The sequence below is a fragment of the Nycticebus coucang genome, chromosome 9, assembly GCF_027406575.1.
Source record: "Nycticebus coucang isolate mNycCou1 chromosome 9, mNycCou1.pri, whole genome shotgun sequence".
In the NCBI taxonomy this organism is placed as follows: Eukaryota; Metazoa; Chordata; class Mammalia; order Primates; family Lorisidae; genus Nycticebus; species Nycticebus coucang.
This window is the reverse complement of record NC_069788.1, coordinates 81737945-81761906: the sequence shown is the minus strand read 5'-3', so window position 1 is coordinate 81761906 and position 23962 is coordinate 81737945. Positions and strand designations below refer to the sequence as shown.

At 39.2% G+C, this 23962-nt stretch overlaps 1 protein-coding gene and 1 pseudogene across 8 annotated transcripts in view; one reads left to right on the top strand and one right to left on the bottom strand.

Annotated features, from left to right (window-relative positions):
- Positions 1-23962, top strand: part of PPP2R5C (protein phosphatase 2 regulatory subunit B'gamma) — a 157818-nt gene that overhangs the window by 82975 nt on the left and 50881 nt on the right. For all 8 annotated transcript variants that reach the window (XM_053601597.1, XM_053601594.1, XM_053601595.1 and 5 more), the window contains one exon: positions 7174-7373. In XM_053601597.1, the coding sequence (XP_053457572.1) occupies positions 7174-7373 (200 nt within the window). The remainder of the gene's footprint in view (positions 1-7173; positions 7374-23962) is intronic.
- On the bottom strand, positions 20967-21052 carry LOC128595270 (uncharacterized; annotated as a pseudogene).

The window sequence follows — 23962 nt, the reverse complement described above, 5'->3', positions numbered from 1 at the left end:
AAAATGTTTCATTTTAATAGAGTTTAATTAATCAGTCTTTAATGATTACTGTTTTCTATGTCTAAAAATTCTATACTTCTTTACCTACATAAGATGTTTTTCAGTATATATTTTTAAAGCATTAGAGTTATACCTTTCAGATTTAAGTCTAAAACCCACCGGTTTATTCTTTATTCTTATTTATTATTCTTGTGCATTCTTTTATAAACAATATAATGTGTACCCAGCACCACCTGTTGAAAGGCTGACCTTTCTTCACTGTTCTGCAATCCAGTTCTGTCACAAATCAAGGGTCCATATGTATGCAAGCCTGTCTCTGGGCTCTTTTCTCTGTGGCTACACAGAGCTCGACTGATTTCATAAATGAAGTTTTATAGGAAATCTTGATTTCCGGAACAGCAAATCCTCCCACCTCATTCTTCTCCAAGGTTTTGGCTTGTGTTGGTCCTTTGGGTTCAGCAAACATTTAGAATCTACTTCTCTAGTTCCACATGATTATCTATTGGGATATGGATTAGGAAAGCTTTGACTGTGTAGGCAGTTTGTTACTTGGGTAAATGTTATCCATAGACTCCTAGAGCAAGCATCAAACTCTGTGGAACCCGTAAAAGCTCCCCCAGAGATGGGAAGAGGTGAAGAGGCCGCCCTCACTGCTCCTTTCAGCACTGCTCTCTCTGGTGGTCCGGACCAGCACAGTCAGGCAAGAGAGGGAGAATGGCGTCCAGACGTGCCAAAAAAGACCACAGGGATTTACAGATGCACTATTAAAATTCTTAAGAGTTAAGCAAGATAGCTAAATATAAAAGTCATACCAAATAATCTTTTTTTTCTATATTTTAACAGCAGTTAGAAAATTAAATCTTCTTGAAGATACCATTTACAGCAACGTCAAAACATAGCAAATACCTAAAAATAAATCTAAAAATGTTTAGGACGTGTTTAAGAAGAAAATTAGAACACTTATTTGAGAGACAGTTAAGGAGAGCTTGAGTAATTGGAGAAATGTTTCATGAGTATGGATTGAAGACTCAGTATTGCAAAGACTTCAGTTCTCCCCCAATCTGTATAGGAAATACAGAGGGCCATGAATAGACAAAACAAGAAGGGAGAAAAATGAAGGATCTTAATCAGGTAGTAAGGGTAGTGAGGCTTACAGGGCTCTAGGAACTGAGCCTCCACAGAAGGGAGAGCCCGAGTGCACAGAAACCATCTAGGACAGAGGAGAAGTGGAAGCAGTAGGGGAGATGGTCATGCCAGAAAATTCCGTGGATTTTCCCTTTCAAAAACAAAATAATACTAGTTAGCTTTTGTTTTCTTAGTGGGAGAAACTTGACATCTAAGTTTCCTCTGAGGGTACATGGAGCCAAGCAGAAATGAGCACATATTAACGAAGAATCCTAAATTTGCTCCAGATTGTTAGTACTTGAATTCAGCTTTGTTCCCGCTCATTTTGTACTGAGAATAAATATATTCAAAAGACAACACAACTTTACCTTTGGAAAGTTTTCTCATTTGTGCTTTGCAGATCTCACTTGTCTGTGGGCTCATGACCTATACAGACATTCATGGGACCCCGGGAGCACTGTGCTTGGCCTGTGATAATTCGATGGCCTCTGTTTGCAGGACAGAGCACTTCAATTGCTCAGCAAATGTTCTGTGAGTGACCAAGAAGGAGTTCCCACCCTTCATGTGCTCGCACCTTTGGTGGTATCTTTAGCATTAATCACTCTCTAGGCTGGTAGTTTTTGTAGCTCTATCTCTGTTCCATTGGGCTAACATTTGTTTGGAAGAAGCCATCATTTGTGTGCCAAAAAGTCTTGGTTCTGCTGTCTTTCTGCAGCTGCCACACTGAAAGTGGGTCCTTTATCTTGGAGCATGTCTTGTAACCATCGGGACTTGTCATGTGGAAGTAGGCTGGGCTTTTTATATAAATCATTTTCCTACCAATAAAGAGTTCACATGATGCCTCTCCTCACAAAGTGACAATTTAGTGATTCACCTTCATCACATCATATGCTGTGCTCTAGTGGCTAAATGTATATGTCAAAGCTCTCGGTCTCTTCTGTAAGTGAGGCACACCTGCCAGCAACATCTGTGAAGTTGGCTGTGATACCATTGGCCATTTGGGGCTCACTTATAAAGCCTGCAGTGGCTCCTCACTGACTGGCAGTGGTCTCAGACTCTTGTTCACACCTGCGCAGTAGTAAAACAGTCTCAAGCACATGCTTCTGCTGTGTGTAAATTCGCATATTAAATGTTAGAGTGTCTTGTTCTTTGTAAAAGGAAAATGTAAGTAAACATTCTACTGTTTTCTTCCTACCCCTGGTTCATCTTGAGTAACTCTGGGGGTTTACCACCAGCTCTAGAAATCATGATCAGTGGAACAAGTCCACTTCAGGTAACTCTGCAATTCCTGGTGCTATGCAACATAAAAATACCAACCACCGTTGGGCCCAGCACCACGTATAAAGCTAGAATTGGGGTTTTCCCATCCTACTTTATTAAAGGTAACCTTTGTTAAACATCTATGTCACTGATTAATAACAGTGCTCCCGTTATTATTAAGGATTTATCTTGAGGCCAGGGGCAGTGGCTCACACCTATAATCCTAGCCCTTCAGGAAGCCATGTGGGGGAGGGGGGATTACTTGAGGCCAGGGGTTCAAGACCAGCCTGAGCAAGAATGAGACCCTATCTCTACAAAAAATAGAAAAATTAAGGCAGCGCCTGTGGCTCAGTGGGTAGGGCACCGGCCCCATATACCGAGGGCGGCGGGTTCAAACCCAGCCCAGGCCAAACTGCAACAAAAAAATAGCCGGGCGTCATGGCAGGCACCTGTAGTCCCAGCTACTTGGGAGGCTAAGGCAAGAGAATTGCCTAAGCCCAGGAGTTTGAGGTTGCTGTGAGCTGTGTGATGCCACAGCACTCTACCAAGGGCGATAAAGTGAAACTCTGTCTCTACAAAAAAAAAATAGAAAAATTAGCTGAGCATGGTGGCATATATCTGTTGTCACAGCTACTTGGGAGGCTGAGGCAGGAGGATCATTTGAGCCCAGGTGTTGGAGGTTGCAGTGAGCTATGATGACGCTACTGCACTCTGCTAAAGTGAAGAGGGAGACTCTATCTCCAAAAAACAAAAGGATCTATCTGGAAATAATTGGGTGCTGTTTCAAGTTCACAATAACAAATTGAAATAGTGGGAGAGTTGAAATTATCTAAACAAATAGAAGGTGTTATGATAACACTTATACTATTAAAAATCAAAATACATAAGTGTATAAAGCATTTTCTTCCACTTGTTTTATTCTCCAGTGATACAGTCCTATTAACACAGCAGAAAACACAGTTTTTTTAAGTATGTTAACCAGGAAGAGGCTAAATTAACTTGTATTAAAAAATATGGAAATGTTTTATAGCATCTAAGGACGTAAGGGTTTTTTTTACTTTTATACTCAATTTAATTTACAGATTTTTTTTTAAAAACAGTAAAATTGTAAAAATAGCCAAATGAAATTTTCTTTTGTCCTAAGAGGCAGGGTCTCACAGTGTCACCCAAGATGGAATACAGTGACACTGTCATAGCTCACTGTAACTTGAACTGGAGATGGTTTGAACTCCGGGGCTCAAATGATCCTCCCACCTCAGCTAGGACTAGGACTACAGGTACATGCCACCACACCTCGGTGATTTTTTTTTTTTTTTAGTATTATTATTATTTTAGAGACAGGATCTCACTGTGTTGCCCAGGCTACTCTTGAACTCCCGGGTTCAAGGCCCTCCCACTTCAGCCTCCCAAAGTGCTGGGATTATAGACATGAGCCACTGTGCCCAGTCCCAAATGAGATTCTTAAAAAAAGATGCTGGGGCAGGTGGATAGCTTGAATTCAAGAGTTGGAGACAAGCCTGAGAAGGTGAGACCCTGTCTCTACTAAAAATAGAAAAAAAACAGCTGGGCATGGTGACCCACATCTGTAATCCCAGCTACCAGGAGGCTGAGGCAAGAGGATCGCTTGAACACAGGAGTTTGAGATTGCTGTGAGCCATGATGTCACCACACTCTAGCCTGGGGCAACAGAGTAAGACTGTCTCAAAAAGTAAATAAATAAAAATTTAAAAAGCGCTCATGAGATTATAATCACAAACTTATTTGTAGACTATAAACGAAAATAGTATAGTAACACCTCAGTTACCTCGAACTCTGGAAGAATTAATATAATTTCTAGTTTAGTTGAGATTTGCTTGCCTTTTAGAAGCATTTTGGATAGAAATTTTATGAAAAACAATGCTTTATTCTGCTTTTTTTCTGAATCATAATAGATTTGTTTTTGTGTTTTGATGACAACTTAATCTTTATTCTGAATGTCAGTCATTGTCCTGTGTTTTAAAAGTAAATGATGTCTTCAGGACATTTTCAGGTATGTGAGACTTAGTTGACTTCTAAATGATCCCCAAATCCTTTTGAGTTTCAATTCCCTAAACAAGGTATATTTTATTCTGATAAAATGTACTTTGCCACTGAACAGCATCTCAACCTTAGACAAACTGTTTTAACTCACTTCCAGATGGATATAACAGCATCCACCTGATACTATTGTCAGGAGAATCCAGTGTGAACATGTTCTTAAAGGACTTAACTGGCCATTTCATAGAAGCCAAGCTATGAGTAGGTCCTGAATGAGGGATGTCAGGGTGATTCTTAGTTCTGTGCAGTGCCAAGAGTGTGAGAATGCCTGACAGTTCCAAATATACAGGCTGTGCCAGCAAATAAGAGCCTCATTTAAGATAATCGTGGCAAAGAAGAGTATGAACAAAGGTGTAGAACTTAGGAGAATCGAAGGCAAGCAAGGAGGTAAATCAGAAAATGAACCTTTCATTGGAAAAGCCAGGATATTTGAATGTTAAGAGTCTTGAGCATTGTAATGAAGGTTACTCATCTCAAATGATCGAACACAGTTCCTGAGTACGCAGAGCGTTTAGGAGTTAAATTGCTCTCGTGGGCTCTTTTAAGTATCCAGTAAGCAGTAAATCTCACTCCCATCACTTTGCTTATGTGCTGCTTATCTCCACCTAAAGGTATAGGAAATCACAAAGCCATAGTGTTCCACAAATGGGCCAATTCAGGCAGCAAGGTCTGTGTGCCTGCTACTTGCAAGGCTCAATGCTGGGCATCAGGGGACACAGAAAACTAAAAGACATAAAATCACACGGTACCTGCCCTCCAAAAATGTCAGTTGGGGGAGTAAGAAATACTAAGAAGATAGCCAGCTGTTTACAGGAAGTACCCAATGACTTGCTCAGAATAAGTCAGGAGAGGCCTGTAGAAGAGACCTAAGCAGGAGTTGACAATTAGTAGGGCTAGGAAAAGGACTAGAGGAGCACAGGGAATGTGGAGGAGCAGAATAAAAGGAAAGCCTAAGGGCCACCAGGCCACTCGCTGGAGTGAGGCAGGTGTGGACAGCAGGTCTCATGATGCCTAAGGCTCCTGAAAAGTAGGCAGGACCCCAAAGAGTTTCCATTTATGTGAGTTCAAGTATTGATATTGACCATATTTGAAATTAAACCACAGGAAGTTTTTAAACTTGTGTATTATTTCATTAAAATATAATAAACCTGTTACATGGTAGCAAAAGTAATAGATTTTTATGAAAATAATCCTATTTTCTAAAACAAAATAGATTTAGCGAAAAGAATGGCATTGTTTCTTGTTTTTACAAATCTCTGTAATGTCTTCCTCAATAGAGATAGCTGCAATCTCCTGTCTGCTCTGCGTTCAGTCTGTTGTCATATGTTGCTATGGTTGAAGTGTAGGAAGACGTGGTTGGGAAAGGGAGGCAGGGGTGTTTTAACAGTCTTTTTAGGTAGCTGTGGACATTTGCTTTGATATGCCACCAAAACATAACAAATGGGTGGTTTCTTAAAGGAATCTGCAATGTGGACTCTGAACCGTTATCAGTGAGAGCTATCTGTACATTTTATAAAATCTAGGGGTCCACACTGGATTTTGAATAACTCTTTTGCCCTTAAATGGTATTAATATTTGGAAAATACTGGTTCACTGAGTTTTGCATATCTCCTAAGACATTTTGCAAATCTTTGACACATTTTACTATTATTAATAAATCCTGTTTTTTAATTTTTCATCTTCAGTCAGGGAAGTCCCGTTTGTTAATGTTTCGTCTTCAGTCAGAAAGCTGTCAAGTTCACACTGACAGATAAAAGTTTCCCAAACTTCCCTGAATACTGGTTATATAGAGTTTTGAGTTCAGCCTCATCACTTGCTAGCCCTGCACTGATTCTGTAAACCTGTTTCTTCTGTAAAGATTAAATGGCAGAAAATGTGTCAGTATATATAAAGTCTTTAGGATGATATCTGGCCCAGGTAAGCACTCAATAAGTAATAGTTATTGTTATTATTGCTGTTTCTAAATTACTATTAACAGGAACATCATAGTCATCATGTGTGACATGCTTTGACTATAGACCAGAAAGGCATGAAATATACTTGATAGAACACTGAAGTGGTGACTCTTTTTGAATGTTTGCAAAGAACAATTTTTTTATTAAATCATAGCTGTGTACATTAATGTGATCATGGGGTATAGTAGAACAGTTGGTTTTGACAGTCTTTAGGCTGATGCCAGTTGCTCAGTGTTTGTCAGCTGGCCCGAGTAGACAGTTACTGTGCCCTTCTCTTGTTGCAAATCTAAAGCCAGTAAACAGGCATAGGGGAGCATCCTTCTCTCCGGTCTTTTTTACCTTGGCCTGTACCTACCTGCTGCTGCACATGTGCCCATACCCTTTACCCTTGCCTGGGGCCTCCTTGTCTGCCTCTTATTCCATTGCCCGACACAGTGCTTGGTGTGTGATCATTGGTACTCAGATTGTATTTGTTAGAGGGACTTTATTTTCAACAGTACTCTCAACATGGTTTGAAAGAGTTAAAAAGCATAAAAACTTTGTCCTATTAAACATCTGATCTGAGCATTGATTGGCTATCTATTTTTTTCTTTTCATTTTTTTCAAGAAATGTTTGACATCTGTTCACCCAACCCCATCTCTTTTTTTCTTTAATCTCTATTAATTCAAAATAAAAATAGAAGAAAACTTAAGTGTTTCGCAATAACTTGGATTAAGCATTTTTTGCAATCAATATACCTTGCCTTCTGCTTTTCAGATGTTCCTCCTGCTGATCAAGAGAAGCTTTTTATCCAGAAGTTACGTCAGTGTTGTGTCCTCTTTGACTTTGTTTCTGATCCACTAAGTGACCTAAAGTGGAAGGAAGTAAAACGAGCTGCTTTAAGTGAAATGGTAGAATATATCACCCATAATCGGAATGTGATCACAGAGCCTATTTACCCAGAAGTAGTACATATGGTAAGTGATTACAGTTTTTGTTTGTTTTGTTTTGCTTTCAAGATAGAGTCTCCCTCTCTTGCCCAGGCTGCAATGCAGTGGTGTAGTCATAGCTCACCACAAACTCAAACTCCTAGGCTCAAGCAATCCTCCCATCTTGGCCTCTCAACATGCTGGGATTATAGGCATAAGCCATCTTGCCCAGCCTTTAGTGATTACAGTTTAATTAACACGTTCTAACCCTGACTTACAAAACAGGTCTCTGATACTCTTAGGACAAGATGAGACATCTGGCCTAACACAACACTACCCAGGATAAATATCCTTCTGTTTCAAAATCTGTACTTGTACCCTGAAGAATGGAAATTTTCTTTGTAATCTCTCTTGGATTATAGTGATGGATAATAGTAAGAGAATTCGGCTCAGTGCCTGTAGCTCAGTGGCTAGAGCTCCAGCCACATATACCAGAGCTAGCAGGTTCAAACCCAGCCCAGGCCTGCCAGACAACAATGACAATTCCAACCAAAAAATAGCTGGGTATGTGGCGGGCACCTGTAGTCCCAGCTACTCAGGAGGCTGAGGCAAGAGAATCATTTGAGCCCAAGAGCTTGAGGTTGCTGTGAGCTGTGACACCACGGCACTGTACCGAGGATGACATAGACTCTGTCTCAAAAAAAAAAAAAAAAAAAAAGTAGTAGGGGAATTCACTTTTCTTCTAGGGACCAGTCTAAGTGTTTGGTTTTTGTTTTTTGTTTTTTTAACTTATTTACTATTCAAACTACACTATGTGATAAAAATGTTAGAATTTGTTTTTGTATTTATTATTTCATCCTCTTTAAATTTCTTTTTTTAACATAGTTACCATTAATAGACTGGTGTCCTTAGTTAAGAAGTAAACATTTTGTCCGTGTGTGCAGGAAAATTCTAACAATAGAGTAAAAATATTGGTGGAACCAAGCTGGTATCAGAACAGTCCATTCTAGTTGGCTGAAGCAGCCTCCATCTGTAAGTGCTGAGATCAGGACAGCCCATGCTGATTGGCTGAGAATGCCCCCATCTGTCAATGCTGGTATCAGGACAGCCTATGCTGATTGGCTGAGAAGGCCTCCATCTATAGATGCTGATGTCAGGACAGTATACCCTGATTGGCTGAGATGGTTTTTATCCTGCAGTTTGTTTTTATTCAGCCCCCAAATCTCAGCTTTCTGAAATCTTTTATTTTATAGCCTGTTCCCAGGTGATTTGCTGCTATTCTTGCTCTCATTGTAACCCCAGTCAGTACCACCTGGAAACATTTCATCCAGTGCTGTTTCTAAAACTCTAATTGATGCTGAAGTCCAGTTTGCTATTGAGTTTTTTTGAATTGTTGACATTTTATCTGCCTTAGTATCCCTCTGTAGGCTGCAGAATTTGTATTACTGCAAGTTTAATAAGGTCAGCCTTCCATTAAGACTCAGCAAGTCTTAGAAAAGAAAATTTTTTACGAAAAGGAAATTAGTACCCCTCACTTATTGGGGAATCATTGTTAGTGTAACATTTTTAAATCCTGGGCGGCACCCATAGCTCAGTGGGTAAGGCACCAGCCACATACACCAAGGCTGGTGGGTTCAAACCTGGCCGGGCCAGCTAAACAACAATGGCAACTGCAACAACAACAAAAATGGCCAGGCATTGTGGCAGGCTCCTATAGTCCCAGCTACTTGGGAGGCTGAGGCAAGAGAATTGCTTAAGCCCAACAGTTTGAGGTTGCTGTGAGAGGTGATGCCACGGCCCATCTACCCAGGGTGACAGCTTGAGACTCTGTGTTAAAAAAAAAAAAAAAAAAAAAAAATTGTAAATCCTGATTTCCATTGAATTCCTTCTTAAGTTATTGATTTTTTTCCCCCAAAGCTATATATTTCAGAATGGACTAGACTTGACGTATGATACTTTACTTACTTGTGCTTGCTTTGGGAAAAAAAAGGATGGAAGTATTATTCTTTTTTGTAGCTCAGTTTGCTGTCTCAGAAGTTGAGATCAACTTGATTGTTTGAATTTAGTGTTAATTCTTGAAGACTGGAATATACCAGTGTGGCTACTATGACCATGAAGGCCTTGTGGGTTAATCTCCCCAGACTTGTGCCTGAAGAATAGTTATAGGCATAAACTGGGCAGAGAACAAATATCCTAAAACCTTGTCCATTCACACTAAGGGCACTCGGGGAATATCTTTTTTTCTTTCTTTAATTCTAACTTTCAGTTACTTTGGAAGGCCATCCCAGCCCCAGAATCATAAAGAAAAATCTCTAATGTGTTGTAATACTTTTATAATTTTGTTACTCACATTACATTTTATAATCATCTTGAAACTTTTTTTTTTCTGGGTATGAGTTGAGGATAGAATTTCATTTTCTTTTAAAATTTGTCCCCGCAACACATACTGAATTCCCCCACCTTGATTTAAAATGCTTCTTTTTTTTTCTTTTTCGAGACAGAGTTTCACTATGTCGCCCTCAGTAGAGTGCCATAGCGTCACAGCTCACAGCAACCTCAAACTCACAATACCCGTTTTTTTTGTCATTGTTTGGCAGCCCCCATGCATGTAGCCGGCGCCCTAGCTGCTGAACTACAGGCACCAAGCCTAAAATGCTTCTTTATTATGTATTAATTTTATTTTTTTAAGTTAAATTTTTATTTATTGGTATATATTACATGCATAAATATGTGGATTTATTACATATTAAGTTTACATATGTGAGAGATTTTTTATTTTTAAGAAATCTTGGATGCCAGCAGTCTCTGATTTCCACTCTTTCACTTGAGAAGGAAGAGTCTACAAAGAATGAAGACGGTTTTAGTGGGCCTGGTTTGGGTCATCTGCCCACCCTTGAGCCAAGTGCACTCCCAACTGCTAGACTTGGTCTCATTTGTATTTTATAGTAACAGAGTGCATCACCAGCACCACTTAGGGTACTAAAAGCCCTTGAGACTGTTTTCTTAGATTAAATAATCATTACTTCTCCTCTTCATTATCATTGTTTCCTAACTAAATATTCCTCTTGCTGTCTTAACTTTGTTTCCTACCCCTGAGCATCAAGCCAGGCCTCCATGTTACACAGCTTGCTCTCAAGCACGTAACAGGTACTTATTGAGCATCCACTAGGGCCAGACACTTTTTTAGATGAGGAAGTAAGAGTAGGAGCAAGATTTCTCCTTTCTAAAGCTTTCCTTTTCATGTGGGAGACAACCATAAAAGAAGCTGGCCAATAATACATCATAGATTATGGTGATACTATAAAGAAAAGTAATCCGAGGTAAATAGAGTTGCAAGACTAAGGACATGTGATTTCTGTCCTGTGCCCATGTGGGCAGAAAACATGCAGAGAGAAAACTTCTGTGTGATGAATTAGATTGTTCCATGGAAATATGCGCACATGAGATGCTTCTCTGTAGTCATCAAGAAAGCAGAGGAAATTTATTCTCTTTCCTTTCTGCTCTGATTAAAGTTCAGAAGAGAACATAGCCTTTCCCTATCCCTTGATTTGTCTTGAGCTTTGAGAAGAGAGTAGAGGGCAGGAACAAATTGGGCTTTTTGTTTTGTTTTATAGTCAGAGGGCATTGATGAAAGATACAATGAAAGAAGAAAGGAAGTGTGTGGTGGGAGTGGTACTTGGCCACTGTTCATGACCCTCTCAGTTGTAGAGTGTAGGGAATTCGAGCAATAGAAGGCCTCTGTGCCAAGCAGTGCCTGGATCCCATGGGCAGGCAGAAAAGACCTGGGCCTTGTTCATTCTGATGAGAAACTCTGCAACTCAGAGCCCCTGATAGGCTCACCACTTATGCAGCACTGGGCCATCATGCTTGAAGTGTTGCCCATTGTTTTGTTTAGGGTTTTTTTGGCAGGTGTGTTTGTGTAATTGGGACATAGTATTCAAAGAGACATTAATTTTCACTTGCTTTGAAGAATCCAAAGCTCTACAGGGTGTTCCAAAATCGCCCATAAAATCACCATACATAGGGAAAATGGGAAATTGTAGCTAAATGTACCCTTAATTACAAAATTTTACAACGAGGTAGCCAACACTTAGAGAATGTTTTGTAAATATTTGGTGCAATCATATGGTGATTTTATAGGCGACTTTTGGGATACTCTATACAGATGTTATGTTCTTAATGCTGCTACTTTTAAATATTTTGCCAATTTGAATGGACTACTATATGTTTTTTTTAACAGATTGCTTAAGATATTTTTCACATACCTTACAATTCACTCATTTAAAAATGTATAATTAAATGGTTTTTAATATGAATGTAGGGTTTGTATAACTATTATTGCATCTAATTTTAAAATACTTTCACCACCACCCCCCAAAAAAAATCTCATACTCATTGATATAGTGTCACTGTCATTCTCTTCTATACTCTTATTCATGCTTTGCCCCCGACCCCCGCCCCAAAGCCTAAGCAACCACTGATCTACTTTTAGATTTGCCTGTTGTAGAGATTTCATATAAATGGAATTATATAATATGTAGTCTTTTGTATCTGGCTTCTTTCACTTAGCATAATGTTTTCAAGGTTTATCCACATTTTATTCTTTTTTTTTGGAGACAGAATCTCAATGGCCAGGTGTTGTGGCAGGCGCCTGTAGTCCCAGCTACTTGGGAGGCCAAGGCAAGAGAGTTGCTTGAGCCCAAGAGTTTGAGGTTGCTGTGAGCTGTGATGCTATGGCACTCTACCCAGGGCAACTGAGTTGGACTCTGGCTCAACAAAAAAAAAGAATAATGCTGCTATGAACATTCATGTACAAACATTTGTGTGGACATATATTTTCATTTCTCTTGGGTATATATACACATATATGAATAGTGAGTGGAATTGCTGGGTCAAATGGTAACTTTAACATTTTGAGGACGTGCCAGAATGTTTTCAAGTCTTATATATCTAACAGTTATACATAGAGGTTCCAATTTCTCCATGTCTTCAACACTTGTTATTATCTGTCGTTTTTATTATAGCCATTCTGGTGGGTATGAAGTGTATCTCAGTGTGGTTTTGATTTGCATTTCCTTGACAACTAATTAAGTTGAGCATCTTTTCATGTGTGCTGTGTGTTTTTATACATCACAGACTATGGACCTAGAATTTAACAGAACCCTGCAGATGATGTAGCCTGACCCTTTTCTTTTCTAGATAAAAAAGCTTAAGTTCAGAAAGATGAAGATAAAGGGAGCAATACCCAAGAGAAAAGAAACTCTTAGCATTTAGTTTCCCAGGCCTAAATTACTCCATTTTTTAAATACAAACCACCATCTTTCTTTAATTAAAATATCTAGTTAGGCTATTTCTCAGGCTGGACATTTTTTAAATAGGATACTGGTAGCAAAACCAACTAACTGTTCAGAAATTCATCTAGCTCCTAGGAAATTCAAAGTAAAAAAGTAAAACTCAGGGCGGTGCCTGTGGCTCAGTGAGTAGGGTGCTGGCCCCATATACCAGGGGTGGAGGGCTCCTGTAATTTCAGCTACTGGGGAGGCTGAGGTAAGAGAATCGCCTAAATCCAAGAGCTGGAGGTTGCTGTGAGCTTTGACGCCATGGCACTCTATCGAGGGCGACAAAGTAAGACTCTGTCTTTTTAAAAAAAAAAAAAAAGTAAAACTCATCCAGGAGCAATGGCTCATGCCTGTAATCCTAGCACTCTGAGTTGCTGAGGCAGGAGGATTATTTGATTTCAGGAGTTTAAGACCAGCCTGAGCAAAATCGAGATCTCCATCTCTACAAAAAAAGTAGAAAAATTAGCCGGGCAAGTTAGCATACACCTGTAGTCTCAGCTTCTCAGTGGATAACTAGGGTGGGAGGATTACTTAAGCCCAAAAGTTTGAGATTGCAGTGAGTTATGGTGACATCACTACACTCCAGCCCAGGTAGCAGAGACCCTTTCTCAAAAAAAAAAAGTAAAACTGTTTTGTTAATAGTCTTTAAGGAGTTAAGTTTGGGGAATGGACCCTTTCAAAATCTGAAAAATGGACTCATGTACCAATTTTTACATATGATTTCATAGGATTCAAGTCCCTCAGAACAAATGGTAGACTGAAGGAGTTTGAGTCCATTTCTTCTACAGTAGACCACCAAATTATCTGTATAGTCTCTTTTCTTAAATTTTGAATCAGAGTTCTCATCCAGATCAGTTGACCTCAGATTCCTGGTCCCTTTCAGAGGATCTGTAAAGTCAAAACTACTTTAATAATAATGCTAAGACTTTGTGGGACTTTTTCACTGTGTTGGCATTTATACTGGTGGTACAAAACCAGTAGTAGGTATAATTTCTATCACCTTAGCCAGAAGCAAGGTGCTAGCATCAAACTGACCTGCCACTTACAGAAAAAAACACAAAGGGACAGTTTCACTTAATGGGTTAAGTGAAGCAATAGGATGTATTGATTTTATTTTATCACAGCCCTTGTTCACACTCCTTTTACTATTCCATATGATGCAATGTGAAGTTTTCGTAAAGCACCTCGGCTGCATCCTGACATAGTTGTCAGGAGGAAAAACACTTGTGAAATGGAGTTGTGTGCTGAACATGCCACATTTTTCCTGGAATACTGTTTTTACCTGAAAAATGACAGATAAACCAGTTATTCAAACTTGAATAGTTAGCAGGCATTTTCTACAAAAATTAGCAAAATTAGAGTGTCTCTTTAAGGAAAATAAATATTTGTTGTCACTGGTAATACTTGAGCTTTCTAGGGAAATTTTGAATTTTAGAAAATTCTATCTACCAGGGTGAGCTTTCAGCTTCCCAGTGCTGCAGATTGAGTACTGGTTACTGCTGAGCTCAGTGGTGATGTATATAAATTGGATTCTTCAAGATAGGGTAAAGCGAGTCACCACTTGGAAAAGCCATGTACCTCAGTGAACCAGTATTTTCCAAATGACCAATTTTGATGTTACAGGATCCTTTATGGGTAGAGAGCCATTCAAAGTGCAAAACCACTGCTGGATTTGAATGTAAGAGAGTACAGACGCTCATTGATAAGGTTTCAGCATCCACATAGGAGTTCATCTTTAATAAACTACCACTGGTTGGGTTTTGTATAGTATCAAAGAAGTCCACAGTTATCTGAAAAGGCTATTAAATATTCCTCCCTTTTTAACTTCTTTTCTGTGTGAGACTAGAGTTTCTCCCTGTATTTTCACCAGAACAACATTCTGAACACAGAAGCAGATCTGATAATCCGTTGCTTTCTATTAAACCAGGCATTAAAGAGATTTGAAAAAAATATAAAATAGTGCCACTCTTCTTGCTTTATTTTTGTTTTGGGAAATGTAGTCATTTTTCATAAATGTATGTTATTTATAGGAAGACTTAATGGATTTAGTATTTTTTAAATTTATCTGGTTTAATTTCTAATACAGTCAATAGCAAGAGACAGGACTCTGATAAATAAAAGCTCTTCGGAGTCCTCAGTAATTTTGAGTCATTGAATGGTCTTCTATAGCCAAAAAAGTTTTGAGAACTTTTCTTCTGAAATGATGCTATTCAAAGGCTGCAGCAGCCAGCACCTGGAAGTTTGTTAGAAATGTAGATTCCTGGGTCCCACCCCAGGCCTCTCAGGGGTTGGGTATCAGTGCTCTGTGTTCTCACATATTCTCCAGGTCATTTTTAAGCATACCAAAAATTTAAGAATAATAATTTTGAATAATCTTTCTACATTGCCTCATCTTTGGTTTGTCAGTTTCCTGAGAGAAAAAACTCCATGCTCTTGCATTTCTTCCACTGAATTTAGCACAATGCCTTTTCCTAGGCTCAGTAAATATTAATCTGATAAGGAGTTTTTTGCATAGACTTGGACATTAAGCTATCTCAATAGTCACAGATAAATATAACCCGAAGATCAGAAAAGCAGTTGGTTAGATTGACAGCTGAATGAGTTGGATGGCTCAGATGTCCTTCGCATCAAAATAGACCTCTCTAGAATTACCCAAATCACTAAATCATTTAAAACGTGTGTTGCTCACCTACTTCATTCGAGATACCATACCCCGGTGAGTAAGATAAGATGGTCTCTACCCTTAGTTGTTTAAGAGATAAGATGAGACAGTAGGCAAGTCTGTCTGATACAGAAGGTGGTGGTCAGCCTAGGGCTTGGTGAGAACAAATGCATGGGAACCCTAATCCATCTTAGGGGCACCCCAGAGAAGTGGTTCCTACATTGGCAGCCAAGGCTCCAGGACCTACTGGCTCAGTGAAAGCAAGATAGACGTAGAGAGGGGAGCGTTCCTAGCAGAGGTAACAACTAACCCTGTCAAGGCCCAGAGACTGGAAAAAATAAGACGTATGTGGGTTTGAGCAAAGCCTGGAGCTCCCTGCTGAGTGGAGCTAGAGTCTAGGTCAGCAGGAACTATATTAAAAAGGACCACGGCATTAAGAAGGTTGAGAACCGCTGATCTAGATCCTGGAGAGCTTGATAGAACCTGAGGAATTGAGATTGTGTTTGGAGGGCTGGCGCCACCCTGTTTGCTCTGGTTGCAGTGTGAAGAACGGCTGAGAAAGGATATAAATATAAAAATGGAGGTGAAGGGCTGGGTTCAGTGGTTCACACCTGTAATCCTAGCAGGCATGAGATAAGCGTTATCACTTGAGGTCAGCAGTTCCAGACCAGCAGCCTGAACAAGGGCAAGACCCCATCTCTACTAAAAATAGAAAAAAATAGCTAGACTTGGTCCCAGCTACTCAGGAGGCTGAGGCAGAAGGTCACTTGAGCCCAGGAGTCTAAGGCTACAATGAGCTACGGTGCCACCACTGTACTCTAACTAGGGCAACAGAGTGTGACTCTTTTTTTTTTTTTTTTTTTTTTTTTTAAGACAAAGTGGTAGTGGCACTGGTTTGGTGGCTGCTGGAGTTTTTCAGGGGAGCAGTGGCAGAATGAGCTAAGTATCTATGAGGGCAAGAGAAATAGGCAAAAGTGAGAGACACTGACGAGGCACAGACAGGAGTGGGTGGTGGATTTAATTGAGGTATCGGGAGAGGAATCAAGGCACAGGTTTCCGACTTTGACAAGTGGAATGTTGATTTGAGGAAAGAGCACCGGCCTTGATATAAGTAAGAAAGTCGTAGGTTTGAATCTTATCTATTATTCAGAGTTCTTTGGGTTACAAGTGACAGGCACTTAATTCACTATTGTTCACAATCAAAGGGGAGTTTACAAGCAAAGGCAGACAGTGGGGTAGCTCTCAGACTCAGAACAGATAATTACAGGGACAACTTCTCTTCATGTCCCATGTCCCCTACTCTCTTGTGTGCAGCCTTCCCTCTTGAATATGTCTCTCTATGATGGTGGCTTCTAGCCATAGAGGAAAGAGTGCCCTTGCTGGCACTTGCCAGAACTCCTCTAAACACCTGCCAATCTTTGAACCCATTGTCATGGCTAGGAAGGTGGGGTATGATGACTGTGCCCTAGGCTGGATCATGTGCCCACCAAACCACGTGGTTTTGGTAAGAAATAATTCCCCAAGAGAAGGAGAGGGTATGCTCTTGTGGGCAGAGGAAACAAGCATGTCTAAACCAACTTTCCACCTGCTGATTGTGTTACCATAGGCAACTGGCTTGGTTCTCCTAGCTTCGATTAGTGCAGTGGACAAATGACTGTAATGTTTCTTGCCTCGCAGAGCAGTGAGGACAAAAGGGGAAACACATAGCCCCCATGACGGAGTTCTCGTTCATTTGTCCTCTTTCTTCTGTCCGTGCCCTCCGTGATAGGCCAGAAAGGAATAGCATCCAAGCTTTTGCAGAATGTTTACAAGGTGGATACCTACATGTAACCGCCTTTCTTCAAACTAGTATAGGTCTTATTTCTAACTCTTGCTGGATACCTTGAAGTTACTTAACTTTTATGTTTTGTTATTTAGAAAGTTGTGCTATGAACTGCTTCATGGAAAATTGGTTAGCTTATATTAAGTAATGATTGGATGATTCAGAATACATGGTCTCAAGGGGGATTTCATGTTTATAACATATAAATAAATTCAAACTTGAAAGAGCAAGTTGTGAAATACTATACATAGTACAATTACACTGTAGATTGGTTTACTGAAATTTTTATAAATTTTAATACGGTCATATACCACATTTGTCATCATCAAAAACCAATAAAGATGTGTTTTTCTTTCCAAAAACAATAAAGGACCCCAAACTCTGTATATAATAGGAGTACTGTTCTTATCAGGACTCCTGTTGGGTTTCCAGGGAAAACAAGTTCAGCACATTAGTTTAGTCTGTATTGTTTGTAATTGATTAGACATTGACTTACAAGTTTTATCAGCACAGGCGTTTTTCTGAGGAACTTTTTTCTGGGACCTTAGGAGAAATTTCAAACCTGAAATGCCCAAGATGGTTGTCTGTGCTTCACTTAAGGACCGATGTTGGACACTTTCCTTCCTCTATTTTTATATCTGTGTTCTGGAAAATATTACTTGTGAGGGTGATGATAGTTTGGAAATAGCAGAGGAAAGAATGTTTTGAATTAAAAGGGATAGTATGTTAACCAATGGAATTTCAAATAATCTGCAAATATATCTCAAATGAGGATTTAAATCATGTAGTCCCTTTTTTGTTAGTCATCATTTTGCCAAGGTTACAATGACATGTATTGATGAAAGGCTAAAGGTAGATTAAAAAATAAAGTATTGGACCGGGCACAGTGGCTCATGCCTGTAATCTTAGCACTCTGAGAGGCCAGGGCAGGTGGATCACCTGAGCTCAGGAGTTCGAGACCAGCCTGAATAAGAGTGAGACCCTGTCTCTAAAAATAGCCAGGCGTCATGGCGGGCACCTGTAATCCTACTCAGGAGGCTGAGGCAAGAGGATCTCTCAAGCCCAAAAGTTCAGGGTTGCAAGTGAGCTATGACACCATGGCACTCTACCGAGGGTGACAAAGTAAGACTCTGTCTCAAACAATAAATAAATAAATAAATAAATAAAAATAAAGTATTGAGGTCATTAAATCCAAAATGTCTGATTTTGAATCAAAAGTTTAATTTATTATATCTCAAACAAGAAGCAGCACAATTAATCAAAGTATGCACCTAAAATGTCAACACAGTTTTGCCATCTTAACAGTAGCTTGTTTATGCCAGAAGCCTGGAGAGCAAGTGGTAATGAAATCATGAAAGGCCTTTCCATAGCTTGTTGGGAACTGAATGTTTTTCTTTCAAGAAGTGGTCCAAAACTTGGAAGAAGTAGTGGTCAATTGGTGCAAGATCTGGTGAATATGGTGGATGACAGAGTTTCCAAGTCCAGCTTCTATAGTTCGAGCAGCATTGTTTGTGTGACAGCATTGTCTTACAAGAGGATTGGCCTATCTTATTGACCAATCTTACCTGCTTAACTGCAAGCATCCTTAACGTCCAATTGGTTGCAGTAAATATTTGCTGTAATTAATTCTTCAGGTTTCATGAAGTTGTAGTGGAACATCGCTGGACCACCACACAGACACCATTAGGTTTTTTGATGAATATTTGGGTTTGGACTGTGTTTTGGCGCTTCATCTTTATCCAACCATTGTGCAAGAAACTTGCAAATGTCAAAAAGAATCCATTTTTTCATCACAATACAGTGTAGAAATTGTTTGCCTTTGTGTCGTGACAACAAAGAAAGGCAAGCTTCTAGATGATTTTTCTTCTGACACTCGTTTAATTCATGCAGAATCCATCTATCCAGCTTATTTACCTTGTCAGATTATTTCAAATGGTCCAGTATTTTTGGAATAGAAGCATCAACCCTTACCTTGCTGCTAATTCATGCATGTATTGAGTTGGATTCACTTCCACTGCATCTTTCAGCTCCTTATCTAACTTGGTCTCAGGTCACCCATATGGCTCATTTTCAAGATTAAAATCACCAGAATGGAACTTCTCAAACCATCTACAGACTGTGCATTTAGTAGCCACATCCTTCCCAAACACTTGTTGATATCTCAAGCTGTCTGTGCTGCATTGTTTCTGAGATGGAATTCATATTCAAAAATAACACAAATTTTTTACTTATCCATGGTTTCATGAAAATGGTTCTAAAAATAATTTGAAAGATAACCACAAGCCAAAACATGCATTTGAAAGAATGAAGATGTACCTTCACAATAAAAACAAAAGAAATGTCAAAGTGAAATGTCAGAGGTAATACAACTGTCAAACTTAGTACTTAAGGAAATTGGACATTTCATACTTGATAACCTAATACTTTGTGAAATCTAGAGAATGATTTTTCTACTTTAAATATCAGCAAGCAGGCCAGTCACGGGCTAGGCCTATAATCCTAGCACTTGGGAGGTCTGGGAGAGTGGATTGCCTGAGCTCACCAGTTCAAGACCAGCATTAAGAAATGGTTTCAGCATGTCTCTAAAAACAGCCGGGCATTGTGGTGGGTGCCTGTAGTCCCTGCTACTCGGGAGGCCGAGGCAAGAGAGTCGCTTAAGCCCAAGACGTTGAGGTTGCTGTGAGCTATGAAGCCGTAGCACTCTACTGAGGGCGACAAAGTGAGACTCTGTCTCAATAAATAAATAAAATAACAGCAAGCCATTTTTTAGAGATTTGTTCTTATATTTTGAGATTATCTTTTGATGTTTTTAAATTATAGCAAAATACAATGATGCAGTTATATCAAAAATACATGCTTATGTAGTATTTGCATTTCTCAGATGATTGATAAATGCATATAGACACAAACCCAAACTATGCAATCTTTTCTTTTTTTTTTTTTTTTTGGTTGCAGTTGTCATTGTTTAGCAGGCCCCGCCCGGGCTCGAACTTGCCAGTTTCTGTGTGTGTGGCCAGTGCCTACTCACCGAGCCACAACAGTTTCTTTATCCTCCAAAAACATGACTTTATGCCCCCATCTTTGTAATCTGTCTCTGGCCTTACTTTCTGTTTCTCTATCCCATCATTTTGTCTTTTCCAGATTGTCAAATAGATGTGTAGCCTTTGAAGTCTGACTGCTTTTACTTAGCATAAGACGTTTGAGATTAATCCATGTTGAGTGTATCAGAAGTTCATTTTGATTCTTTAGTGTTACTATACAGAAGTGTCACAGTTTATCCAGTTCCTAAATTGAGGGATATTTAGGTTGTTTCCAGTTTGAGATAATAAAGCTGGTGTAAATATTTATATACAAGTTTTGGACATAGTCATATGTTTAATTTGGGTAAACATAAGAATAGGATTATCAGGTCTTATGGTATGTATGTGTTTAACTTTCTAAGAAACTACCAGTTTTCCAAAGTGGCTGTAGTATTTTTGTCCTCCCACCAGCAGTATATGAGAGTTCTCGTTGCTCCACATCCTTTTCAGCGTTTGATGTTGTTGACCCTTTTATCTTGTTTTGGTTTTAATTTGCATTTCCTTAATGACTGATGATACTAAGCATTTTTTCTGTTCTTATTTGTTGTTTGTATATCTTTCTTGGTGAAGTGTCTGTTCATATCTTTTGCCTACATTTTAATTGAGATTTGTCTTATTATTGAGTTTTGAGACTTCTTTGCATATCTAGATACAGATTATTTGCCAGATAGATGATTTGCAAACATTTTCTTTCAGTCTGTAGTTTGTGTTGTTATTTTCTTTTTGTTTTTTTCCTCATGTCAGACAGGTAATGTGCCAACGTTGTAACAAGATTTTCATGTGCATGAAAACCCAATCATCGCACTTATGAACTACAAAAGGATCTGTGTTTTTATTTTCTGTAGTACCTCTTTTTTTTTTTTTTTTTTGAGACAGAGTCTCACTGTGTTGCCCTTGGTAGAGTTGCGTGGCATCACAGCTCACAGCAACCTCAAACTCTTGGGCTTAAGCCATTGTCCTGCCTCAGCTTCCCAAGTAGCTGGGACTACAGGTGCCTGCCACAACGCCTGGCTATTTTTTATTGTAGATGTCATTGTTGTTTAGCTGGCCTGGGTTGGGTTTGAACCCACCAGCCTCGATGTGTGTGGCTGGCATCATAACCATGGTGCCCCGAGCTCTAATAGTACCTTTTGTTATTTCAGGATATTATGGGTAACATACATTTTGGTTACATAGTTCACTTTTGACAGTATCTTTTATAGAGCAAATGTTCTTAATTTAACTGAATTCCAATTTTTGTTTCTTTCTTTTTTTTTTTTTTCCCCCTTTGCTGGTGGTTCTTGAGACAGAGTTTTGCCCTGTCACCTGGCTAACGTTATCATAGCTCACTGCAACCTCAAACTCCTGGTATTAAGCAATCCTCCCATCTCAGCTTTTAGAGTAGCTGGAACTACGCCCACATACCACCATACTCATCTAATTTTTTAAATTTTTACAGAAAGGGAGTGTCACTATATTGCCCAGGCTGGTCTCACATTCCTGGCCTCAAGCGATCCTCCCTCCTTAGCCTCCCAGATTGCTGGGATTACATTAGTAAGCCACTGTGCCTAGCTGCTATACATACTGTTTTAAGACTCATAAATTAGTATTTTATTTTTTGGTGGCATTATAAAGAGAGCTGTTTGTTTATTTTCTGTTTGTAATTGTTTATTGTCCTTTTTTTACACTTTTTGCTTCATATTACTCAGTGTATAAATGCTAAGTATGTATCTGATTGTTAAATTGACTCTGAAGTCATTACAGAATGACTTTCTTTTTTTTTTGTTGCAATTTTGGCCAGGGCTGGGTTTGAACCCAACACCTCTGGCATATGGGGCCAGTGCACTACTCCTTTGAGCCACAGGCACTGCCCCAGAATGACTTTCTTTATTCTTGGTAATATTATTTGCTCTGAAATCTACTTTGTGTGATATTAATACAGCAACTCCAGAACTACTAATGTTAGCATGGTAGTTTTAACCAATTTGTACCTTTATTCTTAGAGTGGGCTTATTTTAAATAATGTATACTTGGATCTTGCTCGTTTATTCAGACAATCTCTGTCTTTTGTGAATTTTCAGACCATTTACTTTTAATGTGATTATTGATATAGTTGGGTTTAAATCTACTACCTTGCTGGATTTTTTTTGTCTGTCCCATCTGGTCTTTGTTTACTTTTCCCCTTTTTATTTTTCTGCTTTATTTTGGGTCAGTTGAACACTTTATAATTCCACTTTCTCTCTTTTGTTTTAACTATAACTCTATATTGTTTTTTAGTTGTTTACATAGCTTTTCTAGCATATACATAAATTTAATTTATCATAGTTTCCCTTAGAATGATAAAATACTGTTTCTGGTAGAGTATAAATAAATTTACCAGAAGAATTTATATTTCTTCTCTCCCAGCCTTTTTACTATTGTTGTTAAGCATTTTACTTCTTTATATATTATAAACCCCATAATATATTATTATTTGTTTTAAACAATTATCTTTTAATACATTAACTGCCATATGAGGTACTTAATTCATGCTAGTTTTGAGCGTCCACTTATATATGTGAAGCATATATAAGTTTCACACATCTCTTGTACACTGACAGCCACACTAGGGGAAAAAAAATTTTCCTTGGATACATGTGCTTCATTAGGTTGAGACATGTGAATTGGTTCAGCGCCTATAGTTCAGTGGCTAGGGCGCCAACCACATACACCGGAGCTGGTGGGTTCAAACCCAGCCTGGGCCTGCCAAACAACAATGACAACTACAACCAAAAAATACCCAGGCATTATGGCAGGCACCTGTAGTCCCAGCTATTGGGAAGGTAAGGCAAGAGAATCGCTTAAGCCCAAGAGTTTGAGGTTGCTGTGAGCTACAACTCCATGGCACTATATCCAGGGGGACATAGTGAGACATTGTCTCAAAAAAAAAAAAAAAAAAGACACATGAATTATATACCCGTTGAGCCCCAGGCTCAAAACTAGCATGAGTTAGTGTACTTGACCTATTAAAACACTTTGGCCCCAGTAAAAAAAATTGTTCTCTAGTGTGGCAGCCAATGTGTTAAAGAGATTTAAATGATTCTTTTAAAACTTTTATATGTACCCAGATAGTTACCATTTCCAGTATTCCTCATTCCGTTTTATTGATTCAGATATTCAGGCCAGGCTCAGTGGCTCACACCTATAATTCCAGCACTTGGGAGGCCAAAGCCTGTGGATTGCCTGAGCTCACGGGTTCAAGACCAGCCTGAGCAAGAGCGAGACCCCCCTCTCTAAAAATAACCAGGCATTGTGGCGGGCGCCTGTATTCCCAGCTACTTGGGAGGCTGAGGCAAGAGAATCACTTGAGCCCAAGAATTGGAGGTTGCTGTGAGCTATGACACCATAGCACTCTACCAAGGGCAACAAAGTGAGGCTCTGTCTCAAAAAAAAAAAAAAAAAATTGATTCAGATATTCATCTGATACCAATTTCCTTTTGCTTAGAGGACTGTCTTCAATATTTCTCATAATGCAAGTCTATAGACAATAATTTCAGCTTTTGTGTCTGAAAATTTTTCTTTTGCCTTTAATTTTGAAAGATAAACTTGCTGAGTATAGAATTTCACATTACCAGTTTTTTAGCCTTTAAATTTTTTCAAATCTGGGCACTGTGGCTTACACTTGTAATCCCAGCACTTTGGGAGGCCACAGTTAGAAGATCTCTTGAGGCGAGGAGTTTGAGTCCAGCCTGGGCAATGGAGACTTTGTCTCTATA